This window comes from Haemaphysalis longicornis, unplaced genomic scaffold (genome assembly GCF_048455015.1).
Source record: "Haemaphysalis longicornis isolate Haplotype H1 unplaced genomic scaffold, Haemaphysalis longicornis Haplotype H1 scaffold_8, whole genome shotgun sequence".
Taxonomy (NCBI): domain Eukaryota; kingdom Metazoa; phylum Arthropoda; class Arachnida; order Ixodida; family Ixodidae; genus Haemaphysalis; species Haemaphysalis longicornis.
In genome coordinates this window covers 67,064,926-67,088,579 of record NW_027526445.1, presented here as the reverse complement: position 1 = coordinate 67,088,579, position 23,654 = coordinate 67,064,926, and the positions used below count along the sequence as shown (strand labels likewise).

General features: G+C 50.3%; 1 protein-coding gene across 1 annotated transcript; it reads right to left on the bottom strand.

Moving 5' to 3' along the window:
• Positions 1-19,882: 19,882 nt before the first annotated feature.
• Positions 19,883-20,917, bottom strand: LOC144148321 (uncharacterized). The gene is made up of 2 exons (XM_077679872.1): positions 20,652-20,917; positions 19,883-19,949 (listed from the first exon to the last, which is right to left on the bottom strand). The coding sequence occupies exons 1-2, from the start codon at positions 20,915-20,917 to the stop codon at positions 19,883-19,885; spliced, it is 333 nt and encodes a 110-aa protein (XP_077535998.1).
• Between the last annotated feature and the right edge of the window lie 2,737 nt (positions 20,918-23,654).

The window sequence follows — 23,654 nt, the reverse complement described above, 5'->3', positions numbered from 1 at the left end:
CTGTGTTCCGGCAGTCTTGCTGCCATATGGAGCTAAAGAGGGTTCAACGCTGGTCGACCACTCTCGACATGTCGTAGAAACTCGAGTCACGTCGGGGGGTTAAAAAGAACGTTCCCTTTATGCCGAGCAGCCCAATGGGCGGTGGCTACCACCTCTAGGTACAGGAAAAGAATACACCTCAACATAAATACTCGAGAAAATGGAGTGAAAATAGCCCCGCTGTTGGCGTTGTGGTCATCACACCAGACGCCCATTCTGGATGTCAAGGGTTCGGATCCAGCCGGCGGGCATTTTCTCTCCGCTTTCCTTTTGTCTTTCCACATTCTTTGTCTGTTAAAATGAACTGCCACACCCCCGCCCTTTTGCTTTCCGAAATTTTTAACGGCGTTCAACCTATATTTCGGTCTTTATTTGCCATTCTGATTCACTGCATGCATAGCGAAGGCTTCTGTCTGTTCTGGCAGTCTTGGTGAAACAGGCAGCTTAAGAGGGTTCAATGCTGGTCGACCAATCTAAACGTGTCGTACACTCTTGCGTCAAAGCCCGGGGTACAAAGAAGGTCCCCTTCACAAAGCAGGTCCCCTTCACCCGAAGCAGTCCGAGTGGCGCTGGCTACCACCCCCAAGCTAAGGAAAATAAAATATCTTAAAGGGGCACTTACAAAATTTTGCATCTTGTTTTTTTTTTATTGCGATAAGTAGCTAGTGACCTACTTATCACCTGCAGAAACCTACTTTCTTCAGCGTGCGGCGGTTGTTTAATTAGAGCATTTTCAATGCGGCCAGTCTCAGTTTCGGTTTTAGCGGGTGCCGCGAACCGATGGAATTTGTGTGAACAAAGCTGACCACGTGACCGTGGGAAGGATATCACAGAGCAGAGCTGCCGTAGCACTGTCGAATCCGCATCGCTGGCAGTTTCTGCGAATGCCCCCACGTACTGATCTCGTGAGCCGCTTAATTAAAAAGCGACCATGGACGTGACGCAGGCGCTGCGAGTGCAAATGCTAACGCGGCTAAAGAACGACGCGCGACGCTCGACACTGTGGGTAGCAAGACGCGCGCTGGTAGCAGCCGGCCGGTCTGCCTACAGGTCCGCCTACAGATGTGTTCGGCTTAGCACTGCGGCGGATATTCGATTGCAGTCTCGTAAGCGGTGCAGATGACAATCTTTAATGCAACCCGCCATCGCATCAATAACTCCTTTGTCATATAATCTGCCTAGGTCGGGACTTGTGTACAATTTCGTGCAGCGGTAACAAGCTATCACTCGAGCTAGCAGCGCCGGCCTGGGCCACTTTGCGACCGTGGCCGCCACCTGCACAGCGACCGTGCGGCTCGATCAGTGGGCTTTTCGTGTCTCCGGCGTGTTTTTGCGTCCAATTTAAATGAAAAGTAATAGAAACAGAGTGCCTGGAATCGCTGTAGAACTTTCGTCGCGGCCAGCTGCCCGATGGGCTGACGAAATCACAGCGCCTCCGCCGCCAATGATCGGGTCGTTCGTTCTCGAGAGCAGAAGCTCCGCCCTCCGGCCCTCCGATTGGAACGGCGAGCCGAGCGAGCCGGCGAAAAACGCCGGCATTGCGGAAGCGGCTAACACGAAGTCGTGACGTGTATGGATGTTGTTTATTTACAAAATATCCGCGGGATGTCTACTGCCCGTGGTCCTCTGCTGGCTTCTCGGTTGCGTTTCGCACACTTTAAAATTGATTTTAAATAGGTTCTAGGCTGTATTCGCCGCAGATATTTTGCAGATGATGTATGTTTGTTCACACCAATCTATCTGCGAAGTTATCGCGCCTTCAAAATTTTTGTCAGCGCCCCTTTACCATAAATGCCCGAGAAAGTGGAGGAACAACAGCCCCGCCGGTAGCGTAGTGGTAATCGTAGCAGACGCGCATTCTGCATGTCGTGGGTTCGCGTCCCCACCGGCGGGCATTTTTCCTCCACTTTCCTTTTGTCTTTCCAAATTCTTTATCTGTTTCATGAAAAACCGCATTCTCCCATTTGCTTTCAGATGTTTTAATGACGGCCAACCCTTATTTCTGTCTATATTCAACGAAAACCATTCTGATTCACTGCATGCATAGCGAAGACCTCTGTTCTGATGATGATGATTTGAGTTTAATGGCGCAAGGCCAACAAAGGCCAAAGAGCGCCAAAGACAAAGTATTTGATGCGGACAGATGTGCATTTAGGTATTAAATTGTCGAGCAAAAATAAAAGTGAAGCGAATGCATGAAGATGCCTGGTGTATACGACCAGTATGATTAAGCATGATCTGAAAGAAGCTGTAAAAACTTGACGTCAGATAAAAACTGAAAAACACGCCTGTAACAAAACATTGGGTTATCGGCCAAGAAGTGTGATGGGTGTAGCGGAATGTGTTGTCTCTACAGTTCAGGAAAATGTTTCGATTGTGCGGTGTCGAGTGCCTTGCATCGAATGAGTACGTGTACTATGGATAGGGTCTTTCCGCATCTGCTGCACTGGGGTCTCGAAGATCCCGATAGCAGATACGAGTGCGTTGCATGAATGTGCCCTATCCGTAGATTAGCAAAGGCGACATCCGTGTGTCTGTTGTGTGAGTTAGCTGTGTACCGTCCCAAGTGTGGCTTTATTAGATATATTTTGTTGTCTGTTTGTTCACTCCAGTTTGTTTGCCGTGTTCTACTTAACTGTTCTATTAGGTGTGGCTTGAGGTCTGTTTAGGGGACCGTTGTAATGTCTTTAAGGTTTCTGGGTGCAGCAGCAGCGGCCCTCTCGTCTGCCAACTTGTTCCCAGCGATCCCAGCGTGTCATGGGACCCAGCAGAGGAGAATCTCATGCTTTATCGCATACACAGACATAATGCTGTTGAACACAAGATTAACTATGTGGTTTCTCGGCAGCTTGTGCAATGATAAAGCACGAACAACACTCAAGGAATCTGTGTAGATGACGATATTGGGAATTTGATTTTCAAGAATATATCGTACAATGAGTAAAATTCTATACGCTTCAGGGCAACAAATGGTTGTGTGTATGCTCATGTTTCTGGCTGCATTGAAATACAGACTAAGAGGAGCGCAGGACACCATAGTGGAGTTTTTAGAAGCGTCACTGTAAAATTGTGCACATGGGTTTTTAAACGGCAGAGACAGAATTTGCTGAAGTATTGCAGATCGTGGTACCCGATTTTTCTCAAGTTTCATAGAAGAAAGGTCACATGACACAAGAATAAGTGGCCAAGGCGGTAAAATGTCAAAAAAAAGATTATCTAAACTCATCTAAAAACGAAGAGCGGACATCCGAGGCTCGCTCTCTCACTTTAAGTGAAGAGGGCAGAGGAACAGATGGGCGATTTACAAACAGCAGTGATGTGGATGTATTGTTAAAGAACGGATAAATAGGGTGGTTATTCAGCGATAAAATTTTAAAAGGATCAAGCAAGTCCATGTCCGTCCGTTTGTTCTCAAGGCACCACTTGTTACAATCGACATAAAAACTTTGGACCGGGCTAATGCGAAAAGCACAGGATGCAAGACGAAGCCCCTAGTGTAGCACTGGGTCAAGCATTCGCAACGCTGTTTTAGTCGCTGTCCCATACACCACACTGGCATAGTCCTAATGAAACCCAACCAAAGCAGTGTACAGGCGCAGCAGGAGTTCTTTGTAGGCACCATGCGATTGGTGTGAGAAGATTCTAAGGATATCCTATGTTTCGAGACATTTATGCTGAAGTTCCTTGATGTTGGATATGAATGTGAGTTTCTGGTCAAACACAACATCAGAAAACTTGTGCTCCTTGTTCAGAGGAAGCGACACGTAATTTAAGAGTAATGTCTGGGTCCGGATGGACCCCGCGCTTCCTTGAGAACACAACGCAGATGAATTTTTGCAGGATTTAAAACCATAGTTTTCTGCCCAGCCGATAAGTTTCTTGATACAAAGCTGGACTTCAAATTCGCAGATTGATATAATACATGATTTATAAGTTATCTGGACGTCATCTACATACATAGAAGAAGAGATTGTTGGTAGCAATACCTTTCCAAGAGAGTTTATCCAAATTATGAAGAGAGTGCAGCTCTACACGCCACCTTTCTCGTGAATCTTTGAAAGTGCACTACCGATTCACACTCGAAACGTTCTCTGTGACAGGTAACTAATAACAGTGTTTAGCAAGTTACCCGAATCACCGAATGACTTGAGGTCACTAAGGATCCTACGACGCCAAACGGTGTCGTAGGCATTCTCGAGGTCAAAAAACACAGTTACACAATGCTGTTCATGCATGAAGGCTTCCTGGTCGTACGATTTAAGTGCAAGGAACTGATCGTTCATCGATCGCCCCACCCTGAAGCCTGCCTGGCAGATCTCGAGAAACCCGTTGTACTGAAAGAAGTACACGAGGCTGTGATTTATTAACTTCTCGAAGAGCTTGCACAGGCAGCTCGTTGTAGCTATGGGACGATAACTTAAGGAGGACGACGGGTCCTTTACCTCCTCAAAGAAAGCCACTACTATGGCCTCCCTCCAAGACTTCGGAACGTGCTCCGAGAGACTTATTTTATTGTATAGATGTAGTAGTATTTCAAGTGTGTCTGCGTGTAGGTGTTGTATCAATGTATATTTCATGTCTGGGCCTGGAGCTGAGGGTTTACACGTACTCAGAGCAGCCCTCAGCTCATGCAGTGAAAAATCTGAGTTATAAGAAGATGTTGACCTATTGTTATCTGGTATAGCCTTCTTTTCTACCAATTGTTTGCGTTTAAAGAAAGTGTTTGTGTGAATTGCGGAACTCGACACGTGTTGGAAGTGTTGTGCGAGAGTGTCAGCCAGGTCTTCGAGTGTGTCCCCTGTTCTGCTGACCAGAGGTAGGCTGTGTTTGTTGTCCCTTGACTTTGCGTATTCGTGTCCATACTTTTGGTGTGTCTGTGTAAGATTTTATTGATGTTATGAATGACCGCCAAATATGTCGTTTTGCCTCATGGCGCACACGTTTTCCTAAAGCCTTTGCCCGCTTGTACAAAAGGAGGTTTCGTGACGTGGGGTACCGTCGAAGGATACCCCACGCCTTGTTCTGGACCTCTCGCACCCGTCTACATTCCCCTTTTTGCCACGGCCTCCTCTGGTGACGGGAGGTAGCAGAGGCGTGGGGAATGGACTTTTTGGTGGCGCCGAGGATGTGCGCCGTCAGGAGTTGAGTAGCTTCTTCCTCGTGTAGGTGTCTTATAGATGTGTGGTCTAGTTTGGATGTCTAGTCTGGATGTTTGGATCTAGTTTGGATGTTTAGATTGCCCTTCCTTGGTTGAACCTATGTTGGGAAGATGAACTGCTTGGCCCACTACCTCTATATGTTAGTAAAGTGGGGAAATGGTCATTACCATATGGGTCCGTGACCACACCCCACTCAAGATATGGAAAGAGAATTGCCGAACAAATTGCCAAGTCAAGATTTCAGTATGCATTTTGTCCTAAGGTATGGTATGTAGGCTGTTTTTTGTTGAGAAGGCATACTCCCGAAAATGTTAAGAACTTCTCGATCAGGGGACCTCAGGCATCCGTGCGAGAAGAGCCCAAAAGAGAATTGTGCGCATTAAGGTCGCATATTAGAAAGAAAGGTTAGGGTAACTAATCTGCCAGACCCTCGAAATCTGATCTCTAGAGCTAGACGTTAGGAGGGATGTAAATAGAGCATAGTCTTATCAGCCTATAAAGATTGTGGTTCGAATGGCCACAGCCTCTAGGGTGGTCTGTATTTGCACAGCGTGGCACACCAAGGGTTTTTGTGCAATGATGGCCACACCACCTGAGGATGTCCTACCACCATCTCTGTCCTTCCTAAATATTGTACCGAAGCCAGAGACGACGCAGTTGTCTTGAAGGAAAACAAGTTTATTGGAGCAAACTTGTGCTCCCCTAACAACTCAAATAATACACGGGCGGCGAAGCAGCAGTCAGCAAAGTGACGTACTCAAGCGAGCGTCGGTGATCTAATGCCACGGAATCTGCTCTGCAGGCATTTATCTTTCGGGGGAAGTGTTTCTGGAATCGTCGATTCACATCCAGAACATTGTAAATCAGAGAAAGTATTCTGGGCTAGTGACATTAAGGCGAAACAGCCTGCTTATCTTAATGTGATTGCCCGTGCGGCATAAAACTAAAGAATGCAAGACGCGCTTCGTTTGGAACGCAGATAATACAGCCGGGCGTAGCGCGGCACTAAAAACAAACAATAAATAAACAAACCCATACATGGTTCGCAGCATTACAACCCCTCTAAGAGCGCATCGACCCGATGCTAAAATAAAAGACAGTCCGCACAAACAACAAAAAAAGTGCGTCATCTTGCATAGTAAGGTTTCAAGCGAACCACGTGGAGGACTCCGGGATGCGTGCGCCGTCGTGATGTTCCGCAATCACCATCGGGGATCACCCGGTAGGTAAGATGGCCGACACGTCGTAGAATCTGGTAGGGTACAAAATACCGTCGCAGAAGCTTTTCACTTAGTCTACGTCGACGGATGAGAGTCCAAACCCACACGCGATCTCCCGGGTGGTACTCGGCGTCTCGGCGTCGGAGGTTGTAGCGCACGGCATCCACCAGCTGCTGGTCCGTTGTACGAACTCGAGCCGGCTGGCGGGCCTCCTCCGCCCGTTGAAGGTATTCTTGGACGTCGGCGTTGAGTTCGCGTCTTCTACGTGCGGAAGCATGGCTTCGAGCATCGTAGTCGGCCATCTTCCGAAGACAAGCTCGAACGGCGTCATCTGCGTACTTTCCTGGATAGCCGTGTTGTACGCAAAGGTGACATACGGCAGCACTTCGTCCCAAGTCTTATGTTCAACGTCGACGTACATTGACAGCATATTCGCGATTGTCTTGTTCAAGCGTTCCATTAGTCCGTTAGTTTGGGGGTGGTACGCCGTCGTTCTTCGCTAATCCGTGTTGCTGTAGCGTAATATTCCTTGCATCCGCTCCGCAGTAAAGGCCCTTCCGGGGTCCGTGATTAGGACTTCCGGGGCTTCATGTCGCAGCACAACTTGGCTTATGAAGAACTTTGCGACTTCTTGTGCAGTCCCCCTCGGAAGAGCGGCGGTCTCCGCGTAGCGCGTCATGTTGTCTGTCGCTACGACAATCAACTTGTTCTCGGATCGGGATGTAGGGAACAGGCGCAGAAGGTCCATTCCAATCTGATGGAAGGGCCTAAATGGGATGCTGATCGGCTGCTTAAGTCCGGCGGGTCTCGTCGGTGGCGTTTTTCGTTGCTGGCAGTCACGGCAGCTTCGGACGTATTGGGTGACGTCGGATGCAAGGCGGGGCAGTAGTGCTTCATCTTGATTTTCCCAATTGTGCGAGCAGTGCCGAGATTTCTGGAAGACGGGTCGTCGTGGCACGCTTCCAAAATTTCGTCACAGAGATCTGCCGGGATGATAAGAAGATAATTCGCTGGTGTTCCGGGCTGAAATTCTTCTTCACGAGGACGGAGGTTTTCAGGCACAATGCAGGTAAGTTGCATTTGAAGGCCCGGGACACGGCGAAGTTGCATCCTTGGAGGTAGTCGATCATGACGCGTAAATCGGGGTCGGCACGCTGCTGAGCGGCCAGGTCGCTCTCAGTCACGACTCCGAAGAACGCGCTCTCTTCATCGGAGTCTTCTGGTGGTGGGTCGACGGGGGCACGGGACAGGCAGTCGGCGTCGGAGTGTTTCCTTCCGGATTTACAGACTACTGTAACGTCGAATTCTTGCAGGCGCAAGCTCCACCTACCAAGACGGCCAGATGGGTCCTTCAAATTGGCGTGCGAACACAGCGCATGATGGTCTGTCACAACCTTGAATGGTCTTCCATACACGTATGGGCGAAATTTTTAAATGGCCCATATAATCGCGAGGCACTCTTTCTCAGAGGCTGAGTAGTTTCCTTCTTCCTTGGACAGACCACGGCTGGCATAGGCGATTACTTTCTCGCACCCGCTTTGCTTTTGTACGAGGACGGCACCCAAGCCTATATCACTGGCGTCCGTGTGCATTTCGGTTTCGGCGTTTTCGTCGAAATGCGCGAGCACAGGCGAGCTTTGCAGGCATTGTTGCAGCTCGTAGAAGGCTGTTTCTTGGGCGTTTTCCCAGCTGAAAGGGGTGCTATCTTTTGTCAAGCGGGTGAGTGGCTCTGCAATGCGGGCGAAGTTTGCGACGAAGCGCCTGTAGTATGCGCATAGTCCGAGAAATCTCCACATGTCCTTCTTATCTTTGCGTCTTGAGAAGGTCGCTATGGCGGAAGTTTTCGCCGGATCAGACCGGACTCCCGCGCCGTTGAAGACATGGCCCAAAAACTTGAGTTACTCGTACGCGAAGCGGCATTTTTCAGGCTTCAGCGTTAACCCCGGCGTACGGATGGCCTCGAGTACAGACTGCAACCTTGCAAGGTGTTCGTCGAAAGTCCGGGAGAATAACACAACATCGTCGAGGTACACGAGGTAGGTGTGCCACTTCAGGCCAGCTAGCACAGTCTCCATGACTCGTTGAAACGTTGCAGCACCGTGCACAACCCGAACGAAATCACCTTGAACTCGTATAGGCCGTCCGGGGCTATAAATGCAGTCTTCTCTCGGTCTCTCTAGTCCATTTCAATTTGCCAGTAGCCGGTCTTCAGATCCATCGATGAGACATACTTCGCGTGGCAGAGGTGGTCGAGGGTATCGTTAAATCGGGGGAGGGGGTACTCGTCCTTTTTGGTGATTTTGTTCAGTCGCCGGTAGTCAACGCAAAACCCTAATGTGCCGTCTTATTTCTTCACGAGTACGACCGGCGCAGACCAGGGGCATTTCGATGGCTGTTTAATGTGGTCGCTGAGCATGTCATCGACCTGAGTCCAGATGGCGTCCCGCTCGTGTGAGGAGACGCGGTACGGTGACTGCCGGGTAGGTCGGGCTCCATCTTCGGCTATTCGGTGTTTCGCTAGAGGTGTCTGACGTAGTTTTGAGTTCGACAAAAAACATTCTCTGAAGCGATGTAGCAAATCCAATAATTTTGTCCGTTCGTCTTGCGGTAACGCCGGATTCACGTCACAGGAATTCGGAAGCATGAAGGTATCTTCGGGTGCGCGTTCAAAGTCGGCAACCGCGATTACGTCACTTTCTTGCGTTTCTTCGAGGAACGCAATTGCAGAGCCCCTGTTTAAATGCCGGTATTCCTCGCTGAACTTGCTGACCAAAACTTGGGATTGGTGTTGCGTAAAGCGCACAATGCCTCTTGCAACGGAGACAGCGCGTTCGAGGAGCAACCTTTGGTCACTCTACGATAGCGTCGACGTCAGGAACATCATCTTCACAGTAGACGGTGATCATCAAGCTTGAGCGCGGTGGAAGTGTGACATGATCATCGGCGATCCTTAAAGAAGCACGGTGTTCGCGGTTCGGTTCCGGTGTCATGGAGTGATCGGAGGAAAAAGTTATGGACTTGGTCTGTAGATCAATTATTGCGCCGTAGTCCGTCATAAACTCCATTCAAAGAATCACGTCGCGGGAGCAGTTAGGCAAAAAGACGAACGCCGGACATTACCTTGTGCCGTCTATGGTGACCTGCGATGTGCACGTTCCACTTGGCGTCACGAGGTGGCCTCCTGCTGTGCGAATGTGCGGACCGTCCCATGTTGTCGTAACTTTCTTGAGCTTCGACGCGAATGAGCCGCTCATCACCGAGTAGTCGGCTCCCGTGTCGATGAGGGCGACTACGTCAAAGCTGTCGATGGACAACTGGACGTCGAACGCCGCTTTCCTCGAGTTTCGGGTGCGTCGGGGACTTGTATGTCGGTTTGTGCGTGTTGCCGGTCGGGCACTATGCGTCGTTATTGTCGTCGTCTTCTCAGCGGCAGGCTCTGTCCTTTCGGGTACGCGTCGCATCGTGTCGAAGTTGGGTTCGGGAGTCACGTCCGGGTTAGATCGAGTCGTTGGGTTGCGGTTACGGTGTTCGGTGCGGCCATGCGTCGTTGGAGGGTTTTCGTTTTTTCGCCGTTGTGCAACTTCACCTCCAGAAGTTGCTACTTTTAGTTTCAAAGGCGTGGGCTGGGGGACCTTCCGCGTGAGAAGTCAGCGGTGCTACGGCGGTTTGGCGACTGGTACGGGTAGGGCGATGGCGAACGGTTGAAGCGGGCTGGTCCTCGGTTGGTGTTGGACAGGTATTCGTCGATTTCACTGTGGCACTGGCCGGGTCGGGGGCATGGTGCGTCGATGGAGAATCCTCGCAGACCGAGCCTCTTGTAAGGGCCGCGACGGTAGATGTGGTCGACCTCTCCGCAGTGGTAGCACAGCGGGCGATTATCGGGCGTGCGCCAGACGTCGGTCTTCCTGGGCGTCTGGTTGGACTACCGGGGTTAGGGCGGCGGACACGGGACGGCGGTATGGCGGGACCTCTTGACGACGGATTGGAGCAGGACGGGGTCGACGAAGAGCTGCGGAATAGTTCATCACTTGTGGCTCACGGGGTGGTTCGGATGGCGTCGAAGCCCCCAGTGCCTCTTGAACCTCTTCTCGGATGAGTGAGTTAGGGAAGCCACTTCAGGTTGCTGCGCCGTTGGAAAAAGCTTCTGAAGCTCCTCCTTGACCACTGCTCGGATGGTCTCGCGCAATGTATCGGAGCTTGCAGTTGCCGCATCGAATATCTCCGCGAACAGCGCGTTTACAGGGCGGTCGTACTGCCTCGTTCGAATTTCGAGAGTCTTTTCCAAGGCGGCAGCCTCAGCCGTGAGTTCAGCCACCGTTTCAGGGGGGTTGCGTACAAGGCAGGCAAAGAGTTCTTGCTTGGCTCCTCGCATTAGAAACCTGAGCTTATTTTGTTTAGTCATTTTGGTGTCCGCGTGGCGAAATAGTTGCTTCATCTCCAAAACGAAGTTCACAACCCCTTCAATAGGGTGCTGCGTGCGTGTTTTCAACAAAAGTGCGGCTTGTTCTTTCCGCACGACGGTGGCGAATGCTTTAAGGAACTCGCTTTTAAAGAGAGTCCAGTTGGTTAGCGAGCTTTCATTGTTCTCGAACCACGTTCGGGCTGTATCTTCTAAACATAAGAAAACATCTCGGAAAGTTTCTTCGTCATCCCACCTGTTAAAGATTCGGACGCGCTCCACTTTCTCCAACCACTCCTCATGGTCCTCTCCGGGAGATCCGCGGAACGATGGTGGTTCCCGAGGCTGTCGCAGGACGAGGGAAGGATTAGAAGTGCTCGTCATGGTGCCTGCGTTGATCATGGTGGTTTTCACGTCGTCTTCTTTCTTCACATTGTCCGGAAGCAGCACAAACTCTGGTTGAAGACCTTGCTGTCGGCGGCTGACACGAGTTGGGCTTGCTTGTCGGCTTGACGATGGCTTAGGGTTCATGTACCCCGCACCTCTACCAGATGTCACGAAGCCAGAGACGACGCAGTTGTCTCGAAGGAAAACACGTTTATGGGAGAGAACTTGTGCTCCCCTAACAACTCAAATAATACACGGAGGGCGAAGCAGCAGTCAGCAAAGTGACGTACTCAAGCAAGCGTCAGAGATACAATGCCACGGCGTCTGCTCTGCAGGCTTTTATCTTTCGGGGCAAGTGTTTCTGGAACCGTCGATTCACATCCAGAACATTGTAGATCACAGAAGATTATTCTGGGCTAATGACGTTAGGGCGAAACAGTCTGCTTATCTGAATGTGATAACCCGTGTGGCATAAAAGTAAAGAGTGGAAGACGCGCTTCGTTTGGAATGCAGATAACACAGCCGGGCTTGGCCCGGCAGTAAAAACAAACAATAAACACACCCATACATGGTTCGCAGCCATATCATGTAACTATTCAAGAAATTTGTGTGCCTGAAGTTTAAATGGGTTTCTTGGAGACACATCACACTTGGCTGATTGGAATGCATTAACTCAGAGACATCATCAAAATTTTGATGAAGGCCTCTGCAGTTTCATTGTATAATATTTGCCCATCCGATTATTTAGATTTAGAGCGACTGGAATATGTGTCAGTTCATGTGTCGACTTTCGTGGCTTGCCGTCTTGGAAGGAGTTTTTTAACCTTCTCTACTGACCTGGACGTCGCAGCCCGTTCCTTCCGCAGTGATGCAAGCTGGAATGGCTCGACGTCAATGTCATCATCTGAAGGCAAAGGGGTGCCCAGCGGACTAGGACAACTAGACTTGGTACCCTTTCGGGTGTTCTTTGCTTGCACTGCCAGTACCGAGGGCGTGCGGAGCACCACAGATGGCACAGGCCGTGATTTGGGGGAGGGGGTCTCTGCGGCTGCCTCCATCTCCATCTCCTCCGTGCCCTCGCGTATGCTTTGGTAAGGTGGAGAAGAAACTGTGGACGCAGCAGCATCCCTAACCGACATGGTTGCCACCGCAGGCGCTGCTGGCTCAGCGAGCGGTGAGGGTGCGGGTTGGGCTTCCTGAGGCAACCCGGGGGGCGGGAGGGGGCGGGACCAAGTCCGAGTCGCGGTACTGGTTCCCGCCGAAACTAAACGCCGGTCCGCCCACCGTCGAGCTTCGTCGATGCACCTCCACAGAAGGAAAGAAGCGAAACTCTTCCGCGCCTCGGGGAAAGAGATATTTTCAGTGACTGTCACATGGAATATTTTCTTTTCTAGCTGAAACTTCTTGCATTTGTTGGAGTAGGCCGCATGTGCACCCCTGCAGTTTGCACAAGTCAGGTTGTCAGAATAGCAATTGTTCGTGGGGTAGTCCTGCGCGGCGCATTTCGCACTGAATGTTTTCTTTCGGCAAGAGGTTGTACTGAGACCGAACCGCTGGCTCTTGAAGCAGCGGAGTGGGTTCGGCATATATGGGCGAATAGAGCATTGGATGTAGCCTTCATTTATATATTGCCGAAGTTTCGACAGGTACAAAGGTCGGGATAATGTGTTTGGTGGTGATTATGTTATCATGCCGGCGAATTGTGATGCGACGCATGGCTGTGAAGCCCTTGTGCTTCAACCCGTGAAGAAAGACCGAACCTGTTTTTGTAAGAAGATCTGTCTCTGAGATAACACCCTGGGAGCTGTTCAGACTTCTGTGGGTCGTGACCCTGATGTCCAGATGAAGGATGCGAGTTTGGTCAATAAGTGGCCGGATTGTTGTGTAGTATTGAGTTCGACAAGGATTTCTCCTGCTCTGAGTTTTTTGCCTTGATACTTTCCACCTAACCTGCTTTGCAGAAATATCGAGACCAGGATAACCGGCAGTGAAGCGAAAAGTCTTTGTGGGTCAGCTGACTCAATCACAAGAAAACGAGAATAGTTGTCCGCGGTTGCTGAAAATTCTGCTTGTTGAAAGAGGTAAAACGAATCTTCGTTGCGGCCCCTTCTCAGGGACTGATCACTTTTTTTAGGGGGGGAGGTTGAAAATACAATATAGCATAGTATAAAAGCGAAAACAGGGTTACTTCCTTCGTTAGCCTTACCCTGACAGCTGAAGAGGTGCCGAAGCTCCCTGCTTGGTAAACAGACAGGGAGCCCATCCGCCGGAGCAGACCTGCGCTCCGACTGCCCCCGTTTCTTGTTTTGGCCCTTCACCTTAAAACTCCTAGCAACGGTAGATTACAGCGTGACTATAGGGAGCTCGGGGTCCCCACGTTCGCCAATACCATCACCAAGATTAGCCAAGGTGGCCCGCGCTAGGAGGCCTTTGTACTGCCACTCTTCGTGCGATAGGGGTGCTAAGGGGGTTCAACGCTGGTGGACCAATCTCAACATGTCGTAGATACCCGACGCAAGGGGCGGGGGTTAAAAAGGAGGTTGCCTACACCTCGAGTACACCGAGTGGCGCTGGCTGCCACCAACAAGCACAGGAAAACAAAATACCTCAACATAAATACCCGAGAAAGTGTAGGGCAACAAGCCCCGCCAGTCGTGTAGTGGCCATCGCACCAGACGCGTATTCTGTAGGTGGTGGGTTCGGATCCAAACCGGGGGAAATTTTTCTCCAGTTTCTCACAGTCTTTCAAAACTCTTCCTCTGTTTCAATGAGCCAGCACGTTCTCCCCTTTGCTTTCGAAGGTTTTCGTGACTGCCCATCTTATTTCTGTCTTTATTCAATGAGTCCGTTATTTCCCATTTTGATTGGCTACATGCATAGTCAGGGCCTCTGACCTGGCAGTCTTTCTGCAATAGGGCCCTTAAAAAAGTTCAACGCTGGTCGAACAATCTCAACATGTCGTAGACACTCCAGTCAGAGCGAAGGAGCCCTTCGCCCCGAGCAGTCCGACTGTCGCTGGCTACCACACCCAAGCGAAGGAAAACAAAATATAATATAAATACCCGAAAAAGTGGGGGGAAGTCACCCCCGCGGGTAGCGTACTTGTCGTCGCAGCAGACGCGCATTGTGGATGTAGCGGGTTTGGATCCCAGCCGGCAGGCATTTTTTTTCTCCACTTTCTTTGTGTCTTTCCAAACTCTTCATCCGTTTCAATGACCCACCACATTCTGCCGTTTGCTTTCCGAGGTTTCAATGAGTGCCAACCCTTATTCCGGTCTTTATTCAAGAACCCTTTCATTTGAAGTTCTCATTTGCTCAATGCATATCGAGGGCCTCTGCCATTACACTCTTGTTGCCATAGAGAAGTTAAGATGATTGAACGCTAGTCGACCAATTTCAACATGTCGTAGACACTCGAGTCACAGCCGTGGGTAAAAAAAAGGTCCCCTTCACAAAGAAAATCCCCTTAACCCGAAGCAGTCCGAGTGGCGCTGGCTACCAGCTCCAACCACAGGAAAACAAAACACCTTAACCTATATACCCGACAAAGTGTAGGGAAAACAGCTCCGCCAGTAGCGCAGTGGTCATCACACCAGACGCGCATTCTGGATGTTGTGGGTTCGGATCTCAAACGACGGACAGTTTTTCTGCCCTTTTCTTCTGTCTTTCCAAATTATTTATATTTTTCACTGACCAACCACATTCTCCCCTATGCTTTTCGAGGTTTTTTTGACTGCCAACCGTTATTTTGGTCTTAACTAACCAAGCACCTCATTTCTCATTGTGATTTTCTACCTGCGTACCGAGGGCCTCTATCTCATATTCTTGGTGCCACAGGGAGCATAAGATTATTCAGCGCTCGTCGACTATGCTCGAAATGTTGTAGACACTCGAGTCACGGCCCGGGGTTAAAAAGAAGATCCCATCCACCCCGAGTAGTTTGAGTGGTGCTGGCTATCACCACCTAGCGCTGGAAAACAAAATACCTTAGCATAAATACCCGAGAAAGTAAAAGGGAAACAGCCCCGCATGTAGCCTAGTGGTCATCGCACCAGACGAGTATCCTGGATGTCATGGGTTCATAAGCTACCTGGCAGGCATTTTTTCTCCACTTTTCTCCCGTCTTTCCATATTCTTTATCAGTTTCAATGACCACAACCATATCCTCTTTGCTTTCTGAAGTTTTCTTGACTGCCCGCCTTTATTTCTATATTTATTCAATGAGTCCCTCATTTCTTAATATGATTGGCTGCACGCATACTGAGGGCCTCGGTTCTTGCAGTCTGGTTGCCATAGGAAGCTTACGGCAGTTCAGTTCAACACTAGTCGACAAATCACAGCATATTGTAGATAATCCAGTGACAGCGCAGGTTTCAAAAGAAGGTCCCCTTCACTCCGAGTGAACCGAGTGTCGCTGGCTACCACCACCAAGCTCAGCAAAACAAAACCCTTAACATAAATACCCGAAAAGTGGAGGGGAACAGCCCTCCTGGTAGCGTAGTGGTCATCACACAAGACGCGCATTCTGGAGGTCCAGGGTTCTGATGCCACTCTGCGGGCATTTTTTCTCCACTTTCTTGTTGTCTTTCCAAATTCTTTATCTGTTACAATGACCTATCACAATCTCCCCTTTGCTTTCCGAGGGTTTCTCCACCCCAATTACCCCAGTCCCTCACTTCCCATTCTGATTTGCTACATGCATAATCAAGGGCCTCTGTTCAGCCTTGTTGCCATAGCCCTTTTCTGACCAACGGAAATCTTTTGGAAAAAAATGGCCACAAGTAATTAGACTTTGCGTGTTTACCCTTCCTAATGATGGTTCGACAAGTCAAGATGGAAAGCTGAGAGTATTTCACGCAGAAAAAAAAACCCACACATATCTGTGGGCAGGGCTTATATTCGTATGATCTGCGCTTAGTAAGAATACCTTAAAAACGGCATCAGCAGCATAAAAACTGCATTTTTACGTATTATTTATAAGTTTTATTGTTTGCAGGTGTACATATATTATAAAATTGGATTTTTGAGGATAAATAATAATGAAGTTTTAATACAATATAATTATTATAATAACTACTGTTTGTATTCCTTGTTATTACGGAACTAGTTCAAGATTTAGGCGCAAGAAAACATTACCAACGAGTCAGCACAAACTGCGAATAAATGAGACACCAAGAAAACACTTAAAAATCATTTATCGCTAGTGTTGCAGTGCACGAGCCCGCCAGCGAATACCGCCCAGCAAAATTTTCGCAACGACGAAAGCCCAGCCCACACATATGTGAGGGTGCATTTTTGAGTTGTGATGACGGAACGCAGAAGAAGGGTACGGGTGTATTTTTTAGCCAATCGTGTTTTTCCAAGTCCTGCAAGTCGTGTCGTACGCTTGTTATTCATAAAATACCAGAATAGCAAGAAGAAACATCAGTTTTCATCTTTAGGGCGGCTACCGTGATCGACGAGAGCTTTGCCGCTGTGACATTCCAAGGAGAACACAAAAAAAAACAACGTGACGTCATGGGCTGTCTACTTTCGCTACGAGGCTGCTGCTTGGCGATGATCTGTGCGCCCCCATGCGTACGTTTTTTGTTTGTTTGTGTACTTTTTTTCGTGCCCATAATGGCGACACAGCTGTGTTGCATGTGTTCGGTCGTCGTTTTCAACAGTGGCAGTGGCGGGTTAACCAACCGATTTCCAGCGATGCAAGATGGTGAGTGGGGTGAGTACTTCCAGTTTGTTACAATTTATTGCTTTTATTCAGTGCCTTTAATACTTCAACTTTTCCTTCTTTGCTGTGTTGCCCCGTTACTGTTGTCACAAAGCCTTGCACAGACTATTAGTGCGGACAAATTAAACGGGCGATTGTCGTAAATTTACCGCATCTTCTCGTGACTGTTGGAATGCGTTGGCACTAGCTGCTAATGGGGACAATCTTAGATGTTTCTCGAACAAGCTGTTTGCTTAGCGTGAATGTAATAGAATGAAAATGCAACACACCCAGCGAGGCGGTCTAGACAACTAGCGGCCTTGGCATGTAATTACAGCAAATTATTTTCATTACCAAAAATGATGAGATGTCGCGATCGGTATTGATAACATTAAAATCACATCATCGCAATATTTCTTCCTTATTTGAACAAGGTAAAAGAGTTCCTTGTCGAACAAAGAAAACTACAGCAAGAAAACGAATGTAGGAGGTGTAGTCACGCACGCTCAGACACGCCCGCCAACCCGTGTGGCAGCAAACCCAAGAAATACAATTTTTCATGTGCAAGGATTGCACACCCGCGAGGTGGCTCAGTGGCTAAGCCGTTGCGCTGCTGAGCACGAGATTGCGGGTTCGATTCCCGACCGAGGCGGCGCTTTTCTGACGGAGGCGAAAAGCAAAAACAGCCGTGTGTACGAGATTTCGGCGCACGATAAAGATCCCCAGGTGGTCAAAATATTCCGGGGTTAAAGCTGCTTTATTTTCCAGCATACATGAATGCCAACTGTTCATCGTTTTGTATTTCATGTGCCAGCTTTAAAGCTCCGCCTTCGCAAGTGAGCAAGCTTTCCAAGCCCACTTCACTGCTTGGAATGGACAGGAATGACTAGAATTTTTGGCCATTGTACAAAAACAAATTAAAGCAATGAAAATACTTTATAAAACAGTCAATGCTCATTTACAAGGAACATTTCACGAAACTTCTGGGTGTGTTAAGCATAAATCAGTTCTGTGGATATTTTACTGGAATAGAGAACAGATTAGCTACTCTCGAATTTTTCGCACTCAAAAATCACTCCGTGGCTAAAACTTGAGCATTCGCTCACAGGCTTCAGAAATAAAAACGACATCACCCGATTTATTTTCTTTCATCGGCTCCAATAAACATGCTTGTACAACAACCCTTGGTGTGGTTTCGTGTAGTGAAATGGTGCTTTAACGTCTGAAATAGCAGCTACTAAACACTCTTGGCTGGCAGAGCAGGGGGGGGGCGCAGGGTGACTGCGGTTCCGAGGATGCTGCAGCAGTATTGTCATCATCATATTTTATTTCATTAAAGAACCCCACAACAGGGTATTACATAAGGGGTGCATATACAGGGTATAAAGAACATTTGCCACATAAGCGGTTCAAATAAATGACATCAAGAAAATTTGCTGCACAAGGGGCGGGTATACAACTATAAAAACACTGCCACATAAGGGGTGACTATAATGGGTATAAGAACATTGCCATAAGGGCTCACTGACAGAGGTGACTGCTTACATTTTTAGTGAAGGTTGATGGGCAGGTGATTGTGACGTGGTTTGGGAGGTGGTTTTACTCCTTTGCGCAGGGAAAGAAGGCAGCAGTTCTAGCTCAGTAACGGAAAACTTAGAGGTGGTGGGTGGTGTGGTGCAAAATGCATGTCGGGGGTGCAGGACGTATGGCGGACGGTTGAGGAGCAAATAGAACAGAGAAAAGGTGGCTATGCAGCGTCGAAGGGAGTGAGTGAGTGAAGACTTTATTAAAATCGCCTGCAGGCGGCTTCCGCTACCGAAGTGCCGTGACGCGGCCCTACGTATTTCCGGCTGGGCTCTTCACTAGGCAGCTCCCTCGCTACTAGTGTCGAGGTCCTCCGGCCTGCCCGCGCTGGGCGGCCGGGCCCTCTCGGCTTTCGCTTGGGCGATGCTATTCAAGTGCCACCAGGATCTGCTGGACGGCCTATAGTTGTACGTCCTTGTCACTGCTCCGCGCTGCGGTCAGGTACCACGGCAGGATCTTTCTCTCCATTGACGCTTCCGTAGGTCTTGCCGAGCAGTCCTACAGGATGTGAGCCATCGTAGGCCGCGCACTGCGGCACACTTTGCACGTATCGTCCTCGTATTGCTCGGGGCACATATGCTTCATGATGACCGGGGTCAGTAAGGAACCTGTCTGCAATTGTCTTATTACCACCGCTTGCTCCCTGGCCAGGCCGGGGTGCGCGGCGCCATTTCTCTTCTTCTCCTCCTATAGTTTGTCGTGATTTCGTTATATGTCCCCATCCTGTGTTTGGTTTCCCCCCACAGTTCTGGAGACGGATTCGCTCCAGCCGCGCGGCCAGTTAACAGTCGCGCGGTAGAGTTCGCCGTTTAATTGTGGTTCACATATTGTTCTGACACTCCGTTCCCCGCGTGTGCGGGGAACTACTTCACGGTCACGTGCCTGTTCGCGAAGTCCAGTGAGGCGAGCAACCTCACTGCTCTACCACACACTCTCCCTCTGGCGAAGTTCCGCACGGCCCCTTTAGAGTCGCACAGGATGGTCCTGGTGTGTGGGTCCGCGATGGCTGAGGCTATAGCCACCTCTTCGGTACATCTCGCCTCACGTGCCCGGACACTTGCCGCGGTGACTGTTGAGCCGGTCTTGGCATCGATGACCACCGCCGCCTACGCCTTCTTGCCTCGATACTCTGCCGCGTCCACGTACCTCGTGCCCGGCATTTCAGCGTGCCGCTCGACCATAACCTTGGCTCGACCCTTCCGCCGTTCTCCGCTGTGTTCGGGGTCCATGTTATTTGGAACGGGGTAGACCCACATTCCTCTCCAGATGTTTTCGGGTACGTCTTCTTGTTCGCATAGCTCTTCCTCGCTCGTACCGAGGTTTAGACCCAGTCTAGCGAGGATTCCCTGCCCGTCTTGGTTTCCTTGAGCCTCTCGATTTGGGCGGCTCACTGTGCTTCTCCGATCTCCTCGAGCGTGTTGTGCACGCCGAGGGCCAGCAACTTCTCGGTGCTCCTGCAGTCGAGAAGTCCGAGAGCGGCCTTGTGGTCTTACCGTATCATCGCGTTGATCTTGTTTCGTTCGTCTCACCGCCAGTTATGGAAGGCGGTGACGTACGCCACGTGGCTTATGGCGAACGATTGAACTAGCCAAAGCAGGCTGTCCTCTCGCATGCCAGCCTTTCTGTTGGCGACCCTCATTATGAGGCGTGTGGCCGCAGTGACCTTAGCAGAAAGGCGATTGGTGGTTTCGCGGTTCGGTCGACGTTTCTCGATTAACGTGCCCAGCACTCGGATCTTCCCGACCTCCGGGATCACCTGTCCGTTGCTGGTTCGGATGATAATCTTGTCTTTTGCCGCGGCTTCCTCTTCCGCCGTCTTCCTTCTTGCGCCCTTCGGTGGCAACACCAAGAGTTATGACTTGCTCGGGGAGCATACCAGTCCTGATCCGTCAACTTGGCTCTCGATGGCTTCCAGTGCTTGCTGTAGTGTCGACTCTATGTGCCCGTTGCTGCCACCCGGGACCCACAACGTGATGTCATCGGCATAGATGTTGTGGCGCACATCCGCCAGTGACTTTAAGTGCCGGCCGAACCGGATCATCACCAGATTGAAGAGCAGCGGTGAGATCACCGAGCCCTGTGGGGTCTCAATGCTGCCGAGCTTCTTCTCTTCGCGCGTGATGTCACCGACGTGGATTTCTGCCGTACGTTCTGACAGGAACTCGCGCACGTAGTTGTACTTCCGGACTCCGATGTTCAGTTCGCTGATTTGGGCCAAAACCGCCGCGTGCTTGACTTTGTCGAATGCACTCAGCAGGTCTAGCCCTAGGATTGCCTTGTTGTCACGCGTCTTGGTCTTGTCATCGATGATTTCAGTCTTGAGCTGTATCGTTGCGTCCTGTGTGCTCAACTTGCTTCTGAAGCCGATCATCGACTCCGGGAACAAGTCGTTGTCTTCCAAATACTTTTGCCAGCGGTTCATCAAGACGTGCTCCAGTGCGTTATCCGACGCACGAGGTCAGGGAGATGGGGCGGAGGTTCTCGATGCTGGGCGTCTTCCCCGGTTTTGGGATGAGGATGGTTTTCGCCGTCCTCCACATTTTGGGTAACGTTCCCTCCCTCTAGCATTTGTTGAAGAGGGTTGTAAGGCTCGCAATCGCCGCCTCGTTGATGTTCTTGAGTGCTTTGTTGGTGATCTTGTCCGTGCCCGCAGCGGATCGGCAGTTCAGCTCATGCAACGCTGCCCGCACCTCCCAGACCTCGATTTACCTGTCTAATTCTTCATTTGCCGCTCCCCGATAGTCTGGGTGCGACTCCTCGAGGCTTGCTGGTAAGTACTTGTTGTTAATTCGATTGCGCACTTCTTCTCCTAGCTCGCGCAGGGCCTTGTTTAGGATCTTGGCTAGGCTGTCCCTCTGGTGTGATTTCGTTTTCGTTTCGTCAAGCAAGTGCCGGAGCATGGTGCATGTTCTTCCGCTGTGCGTTTGGCCGTCGGTTGCGTTGCACGTCTCGTACCACTGCTGCCGGCAAAGCGTGCGGCAGTGCTTTCCGATAGTGCGATTCAGCTCGGCTACTCTTTTTCTCAGTCTGCGGTTGGTGCGTTGTTTTCGCCACCGTTCCTGAATTGATCTTATCGCCTCCAGCAAATGGGCAAGGCGGCTGTCAATTCTGTCTATCCACTCCCCGGTCTCAATTTCCTTGGTTGCCTCCGAAACCTTCTCTAAAATTTTGTTTGTCGACACGTCCACGTCCCGAATCTGCTCTTCCTCGGCTGGTAACAGGCTTCGGTAGAGGTCCCAGTTCGTGATCTTGTGGACCCGTTTTTCTTCCGATGTCCCCCTGAGCGGCACCGTCACCTCAATAATAAAGTGATCGCTGCCCAGGACTTGGCCGGTGTTGGTTCATTCGGGCTGTCGGCCCCCATTCGGTATCCTGACAAAGGTGAGGTCCGGTGTGGTAGCCCTGGTGACCGAGTTGCCCATCCGCGTCTGGAGCGCCAGGCCCGTTACGAGGGTGAGGCCCGCGTCTGTGGCGTCGGTCAGGAGATCGCGTCCCTTGGCTGACGTCTTGGCGTAGCCCCAGGCCTGGCACGGAGGGTTGAAGTCGCCGCAGATTACTAGATTGTCTTTGCTTCTGGCGGTCTTGCAAGCCTTGTGTAGGATTGACTTGAATTTTTGTTTGCTGTTCGCTGGACTGCTGTAAATTTTCACGAAAAATGTACTCTCCTTCCTCTTCCTTCCAGTTATTACTTCGATCATCGTGTGTTCGATCAGTGAGTTCTTGATGCCTTCCCTCTCCACGCAGTTGAGCCCCTTCCTCACTAGGGTGCACACGCCTCGTCCCTGGCCACTTGCTGCTCGGCTGGGCGGGCTGGCGTGTGTCCTGTGCTCGGGAAGTCGGGTCTCTTCAACGACGGTTTCTTGGATCATTATAATGTCTGGTTTCCTCGCCAACTGTTGTATGTGCTTTACAATTCCAGTGCCACGCCGTGAGGCTCTTCTCCGTTGTTCTCACTGTCTTATTTGAGTTCCAATCCATGCTTGGATGTTGTTCATTTGTTCTGTTAGTTGACGAACCGCCGCGGCGGTCTGGTGTACTACTTCCGAGATGCTTTGGCACGTCTGTTCCAGGCTCATTACACGAGCCGTCAGCTGCGTCACGTTGCCTTCTAGCTTGTCTATTCGTTTAGCGAGCTTACGTTCACGGAGGTTTTTGACCGCCCTTTTCGTCAGCGCCGGCTCCGAGGACGTTGTTGATTGCCTCGCGGTCACCTTGACCTCCACTTCTTCTGGCTTTTCTTGCTGCTCTTGCTGCGCCGGCGGCTGCTGCTCCTGCTGCTGGCGGGCGTTAGCCTTCAGGAGTTCCTTGAGTTCCTCCATCTCTCTGTTGTTCCTTTCGGTTGCCGCGCCCAGCTGCGCATTCTCCTTGAGGAGCACTTCTATCATCTCCCGCATCGTCTTGATTGCCTCGCTCTCCGCGCTCCAACTGCTCGATGCGCGCGACTGCATCTCGACCTTTCCTTTCAAGCCGCCGTTACCCCCGGCAATCTGAACTCAGCTCTCTGTTTCCCGTGATTTAGAAAGTCCTTTGCTCGCCGCTCGGCTGTTGCTCCCACTTATAACCTTTACGGCTGTGCGGCTTTGCGACCGTGACGTCCGCTCTTGACTTTTTGCCCTATCGCCATTCCCCAGCGCCGGGAAGCTGCACGGTACAAGGTTCTCCTGTTCTTGCATCGTCTTTTTCTGTTCGGAAATTTTCCTCTCCCATCGCCTCTTTGTGAAAGTACGTTGTCTTAAATTTATTTTTATAGCCCATGCCGCCCGTGGGGTGCTGGCCATCGCAAAGTCTGCATTTTGGTTTGAAAATCTCGGCGTGCCCTTAGCCCGGGTTGTTTGCCCCGCAGTCGAAGCACACCCTAACTTTCGGCGTGGGACATGCATCCTTTCTGTGTCCAACTTTCCCGCAAGTTTTACACACATCGAAGTGTTTTCGGTAGAGGCTACACTTCATCAATGCTGGCCCATAGAAAATATAATCAGGCACTTTTTCTCCCTCGAAGGCCACGATAACCGTGGTCGAGGTCCCAATTCGTTTCGCTCGTACCGCCGTCGGTTTTCTCTTGGTTACAATGCTTTTGTCAATTTCTGTTGGCGTGTGGTCCGTTGGCACCCCTCGTATTAATCCCTTCACCACACTGTCGGGAACCGTCATGTATGCTT